A 13,107-nucleotide genomic window follows, 5' to 3' on the forward strand; every position below is an offset into this window, starting at 1 on the left:
ATCCAAACTTCCTTAAACTTCAATTTTACTCCTAAATTATTGTTCTATTATTCAATTAAAGCCCAGCCGTCTAAATTCTTCAACTTATTAACTAGGACCGTCATCTCCGTTAGAGCATCTCAATGGGGATGTAAAACCAGGTGCTATAGTTATAATAGCACCCAGATGTAAAAAAAATTATTCCAATGGGGATGTAAAATAACAATTTCGAAGATGAAAAATAGCACAAATGGAAAGGGAGATGTATATTTGCATCCCATTTTGGCTGCAGCTATAAATTGACAGGTCATCACCGATTGTACCAAAATTTTGGACAGCCAGAGGTTACCTGATTTCGTCGGAAAGTCGTCAAAAATTGGAAGAACACGCCAGAATCTGGTAGAACACGTCGGAATCTGGAGATGACCGTCTCCTACCCCAATTCTTGACGATCCATGGACGGCGCAGATGCATGCCGCCGGCTGTGCCCTTCTGCAACTCTCGCAGGCTGTGATATCCGTTCGGTTTAGAGAAAGGGAGAGGAGGGCTGGGTTCTACGAACCAGAGAGTGAGATAGGTCGTCTAGTTTGGGGGGGGGGGGGGGGTTGTCTATGTTCGTAGAGATAGAGAAAGAAAGAACAGATGAGAAAGAGTAAAGTTGAGAAAGATGAGAAACAGGAAAAAAACAAAATATGGGACGGAAGTAATTTTTTTTTTTTAAGTCATCGATTACCGGATACCAAAATTATTTTTCAACGGAAGTAGTATTTGAATTAGGATTAAGAAAGTTGAGGAAAATTAAGGAGGAGGGAAAGTTAATTAATTATCCATCTTTTTTTTACATCTCACCATTGGATAGGGGTGGGTTCTATTTTACATCCAACTAATTTTTAACCACTTTTTACATCTAAAATACCTATCTATCCCCTTCTAAAATACATCCCCATTTGGGATGCTCTTAGAGGGCCAGCAGAAGGTAACCTAGCCTAACTTGAACGAAAAAATAGTACTAACAAAGACTAAAATCTGACCCAATGAAACAATAACCAACCATACCTAATTCAAGTAGGTTAAAACTTCAAAAGCTAAACAAATCAATTTCGATTTCCCCCAAACGAAGTATTCAGTTCCATTTCTGGGTAACTGGTTGGAAATTCGATTTCAGCGCCCCCCCGGTTGCTTCTGGCTAAGGGCTTGCTCTGTGACCAGTCAGAACCTCTCTTTGTCACCAACCTCTCTTCTTAGCCAAGCTGCGAGTACATGAGAAAGTGAATGACCGAGCCATGCTCCTAAAAGGATGGACCATCTTTGTTTTCTTCCTTTCCCCCTCCCCCTCCCCCTCCCTATCCCTTTTGCGTGAGGCTTTTTTCATTGTTCCAGCATTTACAACCCCCCCTTTGGATGGATGGGTTTCATGAGGAAAGAAATGAAATGGTTATAGTTGAGAATGATTTTGTACGTATTCCCTAAAATAGTATAGACATTACCGTCCTTCTTGTTGGTTGAAATAATATATATCGTACCAATGTAACCAATGTCATTTTAATCTAAACAGTCACTTGTACAGAGGGAAAGGGAAAAACTTTCCAGGGGCAATTTGTATCACGCATTTGTATAGGTTTATGATATGAGATTCAAAATTAATAGGGGCAATTTGTATGAAAAATTTCTGAATCCTGTGCTTTATCAGTCGATTGTCAATTTCGATACCCAATATCTCACTGATAGCGGTGGTAGGAAAATCAGCACACTAGTCGACACAATACTCACAATGTTGATTTAAAAAAAAAATATATGATGACTGCGTATCAATGCGAGGTGAAAAAACCCTAATAAACATTGTAGTACAAAATATACACATAAAAAAATAAAAAATCCTAGATACACATTCAAGTGCACATTTATTCGTATGTATTTTCTCATGGGCCACAGTAAGGTCCTACTATCACTTGTGTGAGATGTAAAAACCATTTAATACTTTGTTTGGTTTGTGATTTAAGTAGTATTTTTTGATAATGAGTGAAGAGAAAAATAAGAGTAATGACTAGAGAAATACGTAAAAAGGGGAGAGAGATAGAGTGAGGAATGTGAGTAATGATAGAAAAATATGAGTAATAATTGAGTCGAAAGATATTTTTTGAGTAGAGTAGTGAAGTGAACAAGACAAAAAACATTGATAACGTCGTCATTTCCTATGTTTCTCTAGTATTCATGAGATTTGCTACACAAAATGAATGCCGTTCGTTGAGACTTCGTTCTTAAAGCATCCGTAATGGGGTTTGGTATATTTGTGTGTTAAAATGTTTGTTAAAAGATGTATTAGGATAAAAATGGATCCCACAAGTATGTGTTAGATATTTATAACATAGAAGTGTGTTAGAACATTCACAATGAGTTTGATAAATTTGTGTGTTAAAATATTTGTTAGGATAAAAATAGGCCCAACAAGTTTGTATTATGAGTGGTGGATATTTATATTTTATGGTTTGAGTTTGAATTATAGAGGTGAGACATGGTTGGAGTTTGAATTATAGAGGTGAGACTCACTTATTGTTTGCTGGTATGGTTTCCAAACTTGGCACACATGCGAGCACGCGATTTAAGACACTCTAGCACATAAACTAACACAAGTATTGTGGCAAAAAAAATACATTTTTGTTTGCTAAGTTTTAACACACAAAAAAAAAAACACTAGTTAGCACACACATTGTGGATGCTCTTATAAACTTAACTTAAATCTGTGAGTTTTGCTCATATTTAAATTTTTTTCGCATTTATTAGTTTTGTATCAAACTTCTGTGGGTTATTGATTCTTCTCGAAGAGAGTTTATAGCAAAAAAAAATAAAAGTAATTTTTTTTTTAATTTTTCGATTTCTCTCATCGAGACGAATTAATAACATACAAAAGTTTGATATAAAATTAATTAATGCAAAAAAAATTGAATTAATAACATACAAAAGTTTGATATAAAATTAATAAATGTAAAAAAAATTTAAATAAGAAGAACAAAATTAAAAAAAAACTACTCCGTAAGTTAAATTTAAGTTAAGTTCACAAGAACGGAGTCGCCAGTCGGAACACAGTCCCACCGAACACAAACGCAGTCTCTCTCTCTCTCTCGCAAGGGTAATTAACTTTGAACTCCACCCTCAGTCGCTGAACAACAATGGGCGGCGACGTGCGCTACGAGATCGGGCAAAACGCCTACATCAAGCTCGTCCTCCACGCCCTAAACCACAAGACCTCCGCCGTCAACGGCCTCCTCCTCGGCCGCCTCTCTGCCAACAACAACGACGTCGTAGAAATCACCGAGTCCGTCCCCCTCTTCCACTCCCAGATCGGCCTCCTCCCTCCCCTCGAGATCGCCCTAATTCAGGTCTCAATCTTCTCTTCTCTCTATCTCTCTCTCACAACACTTTTGGATCTTACTCCCTCCGTCCCAAAGTGCTTGCCCCCACAAAAAACCGTGCAGTTTTCTGATCGAAAAATAGATCTATTCCGTGCATTAATTTTTTGAATTTATTTGCACCAAATTAAGATGCTTCGTGACGTGCTCCTATGAAGAATTGTGCAGTTTCCTGATCGGAGAATAAAGTTATTCCGTGTATTTATTTTTTATTTATTTGTTCTACGTTAAATGCTTCGTGACTTGCTCCTATGAAGAATCGTGCAGTTTCCGGACCGGAAAATAAAGTTATTCCGTGTTTTTATTTTTGACTTATTTGCACTACGTTAGATACTTCGTGACGTGATCCTATGAAAAATCATGCAATTTCCTGATCGGAAAATAAAGTTATTCCGTGTATTATGTTTTGTTTTACTTGCACCAAATTATAATACTTCGTGCTCCTATGAAAAATTAGGGGTGGGCAACAGTTAATTTCGGTTAATTTCGTGTCATTTTCGTGTTATGTATCAAAATCTTATTTATGAAATCCCACAACATTTTTCAACTCATCAAAAGACTCATCAAATCTTTTGTGTCATTTTTGGGTTGTGTTGTCCTGTCAAAAAGTCCAACTTTTCACTAAATTTTTATTTTTTTTAGTTGACAGTTTATCAAACTAATGTCTAATGTATAGAATTACCCATAAAAATGTTTATTTTTAGCTCAATTATATGAATTTATTTTGTTTTTCATGTCGGGCATGCCCACCCCTATGAAAAATCACTCAATTTCCTGATCGGAAAATAAAGTTATTCCTTGCATTATTTATTTATTTTTGGATTTTCTTGCACCAGTTAAAATGCTTCGTGATATACTCCTATGAAAATTCTTGCAATTTCCTGATTATTCCGTGCATTATTTAAAAAAAATTATAGTAAATTAAAATTCTTTATGAGGTCTTTATTTTTCAATATGGTGTAAAGAAATTTTAAAGGTGCAAAAGAATGATAAATTGTAGAATTTTCTGATAAAAAAAATAGAGTTATTCCATGCATTATTTTTTTAATTTTATGAGTTATTTTATATGGGGTAAAGAAATCATAAAGAATTACGTACGAGAATGCTAAGTTTTTTTTTAATCGTACAATTAAAGAAATCTTAAAGAATTATGTACGAGAATACTTGGTTTTTTTTTATTCGTAAAATTGTATGACTGGTCATGAGGGAAACAATTTGGGATAGAGGGAGTAGTGTTTTTCTTTTTCAATGGATTTGTTTTGGATGATTGGAGCAGATCGAGGAGTTTTATAGAGCTCAAGGTTTGGATATAGTTGGTTATTTCCACGCAAACGAGAGGTTCGACGACATCGAGCTAGGTAATGTTGCTAGGAACATCGGGGATCATATACATCGTTACTTCCCTCAAGCAGCTTTGCTTTTGGTAGGTTTCCAATTGCAAGATAATTGTCAATTTATGCATAATTCTCTGTAATTGTTTAAAGAGGGGCGTACCTAGTGCACGAAAGTTCACACATCTCCGGGCTCTGGGGTAGGGTTGATGTACTCAGTCTTACTCCTACAAGCAGAGAGTCTGTTTTCAAGAATTGAACCGTGACCTGCAGGCAACAATGGGTTAGCTTTACCTGTGTGCACTAGGTCCGCCCTTCAGTTATTAGTACTTGTTTATTGATTATATTATTTGTACCTTTATTATGTGAAATTTCAGTTAGATAACAAGAAACTTGAGGCTTTATCAAAGGGGAAGGACAGGAGCCCTGTGGTGCAGGTGACTTTACTTGAATCTCAGTTCATGTTTTCATAGGGGATGTTGGCCGGTTGAAGGGTTTAGTTGTGGTTTGGCTGGACTTGTAGATGCCATTACATTTAATTAGCTCATCCATTTTCATCCACTCTTTGTTCATTGTTCAACTTGTTGATTGATGGTTACTTCCTAGAAGTTATGTGTGAAAACTAAAATACCCCTTCCATTAAAGACATGGATAATCTTGGACTGGTAGAAATATAAACTGGTATTGGGCACTGTGTAGTGTATACCATGAGGGGTGTTTCCTCTTGCTATTAGTTTTTGCAGAAGTCCCTGTGGAAACTTCAAGTTGCAAGTTAATAGGTGATTGCATATAGCTATATGAATCTTCCATGGTTTTCATAGAAAATTGGATGTGATTTGGATTTGCTCCCCACCATTTGGTCCATTTCCCTCTAGAGCTCGTGAAAAACACTTTTATTAACAGAATTTGCTACACTTACCCATTATTTGTTGTGGATTAGATTGCTGGATTTCTTAAACCTGGGGCATTATACAGTCATGTATTTCAACCCCCTTTTCCATGCAGACGCAGCAGTGTTAATTTATTGTCTTTTATGTCATCTCAATTCTCAACTTATCCTTGCTCATCTATCTTGGGTTGTTTCTGAAAATCCATTATGATGTTTCGCATAAGTTTGCCGACAATTCAATTATTTTGTCATTTGGCATTGTAGTCTCAGTTGTCCTTGCTGCAGATTTTTTTTTCTTGGCAGACCATCTGGGCTGGCATCCCCGATTGACTTGTTTACATTGGAAAGCTGATGTATCTTTGCAGTCATGGATGTTTGTTGTCAATTTTACTGCAATTATTTCCAAAGAAGATTTGTTATTTTGATTACCTCTTCATCAATTAGCTTTATACAAGAGATTCATCCAAGAGTTGGAAGCAAGTCGGATCAGATGGAAGCAGCCGATTGGCCATCAAGGAACCGTCAGCAAATATAGTTCTTTTGGACTATATTTCATCTCAGAAATGGCAGGATATCGTTGATTTTGATGACCACCTCGATGACATTAGCAAGTAAGAGCATGAGTCGATTTCCATACACCATTGTGCTTGGCAGCAATCCATTCAATTTACTTTGGCATGATTAAGGTTGCATTTCGTTTCTATTGCAGGGACTGGCTGAATCCAGAACTCTTCAAGTAATCATGAGCATCTGGCACAACGTGCAGTTTTTCATCACTGATTATTCTCAGTAGTTTCTTGTGCTTCAATTTTGGCCGACCTTGGCCCATAAATTTGACAGCTGAGAGAGTTCATGGTTCTTGGGGAATTTTGTGGATGTACGAACCGAATATTTGACAGCTGAAGATTGTTTATTTATAAACTTTTGTCTTTTGATTTATGAATGCTTTAGTTGAAGTTTTCGGTCTTCGTTGTGGAATGAAAGATCCGCATCCGCTGGATAAGTACTGGATGCTCACAGTGACAAGTTTTATGCTCACCTGCATTGTGGCACGGTTTCGTAACCGCTAATCAGCCTCTCAGTGACCGTGAGGGCAAGAATGTGCAGCTGCTACCTATCTCACTCTGCTGTGGGTGTGGTCATCTATTGGCTTTCGTAGCAGAAAATAGCTGAAAAATTGATACCGACCCAATTTAAGGCCAACTTTTTTAAAGGTTTGATTGTACATGGATAATAGTAGCCAGAGATGGTTGTTTATTTGGTTGTAAGTGCAAGCTGTAGTTGGCGACTACCAGAGAGTCGGATCCATGCGAGTTTTACGTTCTTTCTTAACTTCCCTAACCTGCAAGGCTGCAACCAATTCGAGTTGCAGGTGAAGATAGGGAGGGCACGTTGATATCTCCCTTTCTGGTTGTAGTAGTTGTTCAATGGCTGTTTGGCCATGTCCAGGAAAAGTTGTCCGGTACTTCCCGTTACCAGCTTTATTTTGTGGTCGTGCGCGGGTTCGTTTTGACTTTTTTAGCCGTTCTTCTTGCTGCGTCTTTCTGGCCTCACTGGAGGAAAATGAAACCTCCATCGCCATTTTCAAAATTGAAAGGTTCCATTGATTCGAAGATGTTTGTAGCTTAGTAGCACGAAGCGGGAGCGGAAGTGGAATCACCTAGAAACTCCTAAGGTTGGGAGTGGCTAAGGAGCTTATATAGATTATATATGAATACATATAAAAAATATTTTTAAATACTTAACCATTGCAGGACAAGTGATATTCATTGAGATTTTTCTTAATCTTAAAGGATAATTAATTGAAGTCAGATATTTCCAATTTGCAAAACTTCTTGATTGATTGATTTTCATATTCTTATTTTCACAATGGCATTACTCCCTTAAAAGTAAGAGAATAACTGCCTTAACGGTTGATAAGCTCCCATCTTAGTTAGGAGCGAGTTCTCGTCTCGAGGAGAGCAAGCTCCCAGATATCTCGGCGCTCCCGTCTTGAAAGCGAATCCATTAGAATGATCCTGCTACCAAGGTTTGTAGCTCTTGCTGGCACTGGCAGCAGATTCTCTTGCTACAATGCTACCACATCAGGTATGCAGCTGAATCATTTCAAAATACTCCAATAACATATGCTGAGTGATGTGGATAATTTTTGTTGATGGAATATAACTCTCACAAATTACCATTACAAACCTCTGACATTATTATGTTTAACAAAAAAACTCAAGAACTATGGGTATGGAGTTGGATCTGAATTTTAACTGAAAAACAATCAAACGACTAGATGCAATATATATACATTCACAGTTCTGGACTAATTACACTTCTCTCATCATCATCATCATCATCATCATCATCTTCTCCAGTCTGCCATTATTGTCAAGCATCATCAAGCTTTGGGAATGAATTATTACATTGATTCTTAGAAAACAGGGCACCCTTTAACTTGTATCCCTGGTGCTGTAGGACACTTAGCGAGAGGGCAGTGGTCGTCCATGTCGAGACCCCACCAGTCAGGACCGATAATATCCTTGGATTGGAGTGCGAAGAAGATGACTACTCCCATGAATGCGAGCCCAGCGTCCATAGCAGCTGATAAGATGTAGGCGTGCCTGCCCCACCACTGCTTGTGCTTCCTGTAGATATAAACATTAAAGAAAATACCCACAGCTCCCCAAGTGATGTAGCTCACAGCTCTTGCCGGTGGCATCGCCGTTGTTGCCCCTAATAGAATTGGAAAGTGGATTAGCCTGATCCACTTCTTTTCTGGGAACTGTTGTGATAGCAGCCATACTGGAAACGGAGCGAGGAATCCGATGAGGAAGAACCAGTTCATCGAACCGTAGTTGCCATATTTTGTGAACATCCGGAGGGGACCTACAACTCCCCATATTATGGAAGCATTGTAGAACACTTCGTCCCCAGGGCAAGTCCACGGACTCCCATCTGGAAGCAGAGATGGGTCGCAGATGTTTCCGATAGACGTAAGGAGCCACCACGCTGTGCTGAAGTAGACAGAAGAAGCAACCACCGTCCCAACTAACTGGTGATCATGAACATATGGGGGGAAAAAAAACACCCAGAAGTTGTCAAATTTTGCGGTGATTCTCTCGCGACTTCCTATTGTCTCTTTCTTTTCTGTTATCAATTCGCATTTCTACAGAAAATGTGCGAACTGCTACCGTAAAACTCTTTTTGGAATATTTTCAAAAACCAAGACGCCTTGTAGAAAAAACCAAAAGGATAGTATCATTCAGAACTGTTTATCGCACAAAAACGAAATGATCCGGAGACCACGAGTATTTAAGTTTCTTATTGAATTGTCCAAAAATTGTGTTGTACTTCCGTCCAAAAAATATCACAAAAATAAAACTTAAAACAGAAAACACAAATGGAGAAAACTGAAAGTCCAAAACAATTGATACCTGTGCTGTAAACATGGATCTGGGAGGGATCTTCATGTAGTGTCCTAATTTGAAGTCCGAGACGAAATAGATTGCTTGTACCATGCTAATATAGCCATAGGTCTTGAAAGCAACATTTGCAAGAGGCTTCCCCGGGTACAGATACCCGATAACCAACTCCGTGATCACGTTTAGCCCCGGTTGCTGCTCATTAACGAGAAAACATTCAATTCAGCAAATGGGTGATCTATCCATTCTAATTTCTTGGTATTACAGTTGAAAATAAATTTTTGTGGGTGCATACGTGTGCTCTTTCTTGAAGGACAATAGTTGGGACTTTATGTAAATGGGCAGGATTGTGGTACCGTGTTTGTTGTGGCTGTTATGACTGCAATTGGCAATGTGAAGCCTAAAGCCATGGCACAAGCCAGTAAAACTCCCCACCATGGCAGTTGGAGCTGTTTGCCGAAACCTTCGCACGTAAGGAGGGAAAGAGCTAGCATCACGACCAAGATAATGTGAAACCACCAGTTGGGAACTGATGCATAGTTCTTCTTCATAATTCTTGTGTGGACATCACCGATCTGCCTTTCCATTGCTTGCGTTGTGCCTCTCCACATCTGGTAAATGGATCTGAAACATGATTTTTTTCTTTGTGAGAATTATATGAGGTAGTTGTTAAGTGTTACTAGCTACTCGAAAGCCGTCTATGTCAGCCTGTTTTGATGAAACTAACATTGCCAAAAACTGGAAGAAACTTACTTTCCATTGAAAAGGGCCACGTGCGAAATCGAAGATGCAAGAGTTGCAAAGCTCAACCCATAGGCGAAGGCGAAAAAGACACTGAGGTAGATTTTGCTATACCCATCATAACTAGGTATATCAAGATCAAAGGCCTGCTCTTTCAAAACTCTTGTTATGTTGTAACTATGACCAGTGTAGTCGAAAGTCTTGGAGGAGAACAATGGAAATCTCTGGGATTCAAATGCGTTGGACCAATATGCAATTGGAACCACTACATAAGTAAACAAGCAGAATCCTATGAGGGTGTTCACTATGGAAAAGGCTGGGTAGGCTAAAGGACTGCCTAAGAAGCCGACAACGGTGGACCAGTCGAAGCCGAATGAGCCTATCCCCAAGCCGTGGAGGCCGGATCCCAGCTGTTGGGCGGTGACGGAGTCCTTCCAAATCCAGCAAACGAAGGAGAGAGAGGTTATGGACTGGAACAAGTAGCCTGGGATTAGATAGTAGGAAAAGCTACAGACAAACACCATCAGGAAAAATTGCAGCCTGGTAAGTCCTCCCTTTCCTCTTCTCTCTTTCTCGTGTAATGCCCTGCAATGCGTTCAGACCGATTTTATTAATGGAAAGAGCGAGAGTTGTGGTCAATTTGGTGAAGAATTGTTTCGTTTTCTGTTTCTGTTTCTGTTTTGGTGTTGTTGGAAACCGACAATGAAGCGTTTGACAACACTTATTTGTTTCCATGTCCTTTCTATTTTTGATGCTTTACCTGAATAGAGAAACTTGGACCAGGTTTGCAGGCCACCACATATAGGGGGAATCCACTAGGTATTTTCTGAACAGCCCAGCCCAGCCATACCCCAACATCTGCATTTCATGGTAAACGATGTCAACTTCTATTATGGAAAGAAAAATAAATGGATTCCGGATCTTCCATGGGAATGATTTGGATACAAAATAGTATTCAAGACGAGATAGAAAATCCCGTGGTACCTGAGTAGTTTGGGCGAGCAAGAATGCTGCCACGGGATTGAGCTGCCTGTGGTAGAAGGCCCTGACAATGGTAATAATGCCCACAGCATAAACACCACCGGAACCGCAGCTGGCAAAAATGGTGATCAGGACATGCTCTTTGAGATTGAAGGGTCCTGGATTTAAAGTAAATGACCATTTTGTCAAGGGGACGCTAAATCGCCTTGTTGGAAGCGTGGCCGCCATCAGCTTTCCCAATGGCAGGGTAATTATCTGTGCTGAAACCGATGTTACTGAGAGCTGGTTCTCTCGGTAGCCAAAGAACTGGTTCACGAAAGCAAGACTGATGCACGAGGATAGCCCGAGAACCCATGTTCGGAATGTTAGGGCCGGCTGGTTTGGGTCGTCTGTGATCGGTACTGTGAGCCTCACTTCCTCAATCGGATTATCGTTTACCTCCTCATCTCCTGCAAGATCTTACATTGTGTTCACAACGTTCCGTGTTTGCATGGAAAACCGTAAAGACTGGAAATTTGGTAAACAAGCGTGCAGAATATTGAGTAGGTAGTACTGACATTCATTTTGAAACACAACAATCAGTAATGCTACGTTCAAAATGCTACTATTTTCAATTTGAATCTGTTGTGCGAAATTTAGATTTCAATTGTGTGTAGTTTTCTTGTAATTTAGCATGCATGCAAGTTTTAGTCAATTGGGCCTATGTTACATCTGGATGATATTGCATTTTGAACATCTTTTCATGAATTTTTTTCTGGGTATGCAGCACAATTAACTGGTAGAGTGGCCTCGTATCACAACCTAACCGTTGCTTGGCATGGTCGTTAATTTCAAGACGACAGTCGGCTAGAATATCACTACATTACTGCTCTTCACGTTTTCAATGAAATCATTACGTGCAAGGAGACATGGTAGCTAGGAGTGAGAGAGATATGGGTTTTACCGGTCACGGCGACATCGGAATGAAGCTTCTGTTCAGAGGGAGGGATGTGATCTGCCATCTCTCCCTAGCTCTCCCTCCGTGGAACAAGAAAGAAAGTATATGACAAAGGCCCTCAAGTGAACAATGGAGGCTGCCACCACTATTTATAACAAGCCTTTATCACAGGGGGTGCACCTTTTTAGTGCCTCACTTGTGGATCCTATTCATGTTTCCAGCAGCACCAGTAGTTTCTGAAGTTAGAATCATGGCTAAATTTAGCGAGTGCTGCTATTGGTACCGACGGTACCGTAGGGAAAATGCACCGACGGCCACCGGACGGCCGTCTCCGGCCACTGGACGGCTGATCCGAGCCGTCCAAAAATTTTAAAAAATAAAACCGAGTGGGCCGTTGCGAGAATGAATGGCATCCGAGGTGTGTAGGGTACTTGATCCGAGCACCCCTTTTTCGTGTATATATGTATATACGTGTATATACACGAAAAAGGGGTGCTCGAATCAAGTACCCTACACACCTCGGATGCCATTTATTCTCACGTGAGCCCACTCGGTTTTATTTTTTAAAATTTTTGGACGGCTCTGATCGGCCGTCCGGTGGCCGTCAGTGCATTTTCCCTATGGTACCGTCGGTACCAATAGGATTTTTAGCAGTGCTGTAGGAATCAGAGAATGGCCTAAATTCCTGCTAAATGGACTAGAAGAAGACCGGGAGTTGAGGGTTTTTTCCTCCTTTGTGTGGTTAAAAAGCACCTTTTTCTGTTCAGATGAATTTGGTTTGAGTTTTGGGATAAGATTATGAATAAAGTTTGTAGAATTCGACTTTGCTTATTAGACGTTTCGATTAGACCCTGTTTATTGCTTATGTAAATCAAGGTTGCTTCCTTAAAAAATTTGATTATTTTTTTGAATTTAAATCAACTCAATAATTTATTTCCGTCTAAAGATGATTCCCTTACATTCAATTTAATGTTTGCTTTTAATTTGTTTCCTTTTAGATTGATTTCTCTATCGTCATATGCGAGAAAAAAAAACACATAGCCAACGGTTTTTGTCTATTCATACAAACAACACCCTCTACAACCATCGGATCGAATTTTCAATAAATCATATCCGTCCAATTGAGAGCATACTTCATAATACAAACCTCCTAACTTTATGACCGGTAAATTATTTCAATTGAGTGCTTTCAGGTTGTTTCATTAAAAAATTTGATTATTTTTTTGAATTTAAGTCAACTCAATAATTGATTTCTGTCTAAAGTTGATTCCCTTACATTCAATTCAATATGGGAAATGATATTGGCACTCCAAAAATTGATGTAGGCACTCCAAAATCAGTGTAACACCAAAGCCACTTTCCTTTGTTTTTTGGAGTGTCTGCATCAAGTTTTTGAGTGCCAATATCATTTCCCTTCAATATTTGCTTTTAA

At 39.2% G+C, this 13,107-nt stretch overlaps 2 protein-coding genes across 2 annotated transcripts; one reads left to right on the top strand and one right to left on the bottom strand.

Annotated features, from left to right (window-relative positions):
• The first annotated feature begins 3,011 nt into the window (after positions 1-3,011).
• Positions 3,012-6,562, top strand: LOC131322593 (ER membrane protein complex subunit 8/9 homolog). Its single transcript, XM_058353960.1, has 5 exons — positions 3,012-3,356; positions 4,663-4,809; positions 5,095-5,154; positions 6,051-6,217; positions 6,316-6,562. The coding sequence occupies exons 1-5, from the start codon at positions 3,147-3,149 to the stop codon at positions 6,344-6,346; spliced, it is 615 nt and encodes a 204-aa protein (XP_058209943.1). The 5' UTR covers positions 3,012-3,146; the 3' UTR covers positions 6,347-6,562.
• Positions 6,563-7,740: 1,178 nt separating this feature from the next.
• Positions 7,741-11,836, bottom strand: LOC131323268 (oligopeptide transporter 1-like). The gene is made up of 7 exons (XM_058354974.1): positions 11,682-11,836; positions 10,742-11,187; positions 10,518-10,615; positions 9,770-10,342; positions 9,373-9,640; positions 9,029-9,211; positions 7,741-8,646 (listed from the first exon to the last, which is right to left on the bottom strand). The coding sequence occupies exons 1-7, from the start codon at positions 11,737-11,739 to the stop codon at positions 8,026-8,028; spliced, it is 2,247 nt and encodes a 748-aa protein (XP_058210957.1). The 5' UTR covers positions 11,740-11,836; the 3' UTR covers positions 7,741-8,025.
• Between the last annotated feature and the right edge of the window lie 1,271 nt (positions 11,837-13,107).

The sequence above is a fragment of the Rhododendron vialii genome, chromosome 4a, assembly GCF_030253575.1.
Source record: "Rhododendron vialii isolate Sample 1 chromosome 4a, ASM3025357v1".
Taxonomy (NCBI): Eukaryota; Viridiplantae; Streptophyta; class Magnoliopsida; order Ericales; family Ericaceae; genus Rhododendron; species Rhododendron vialii.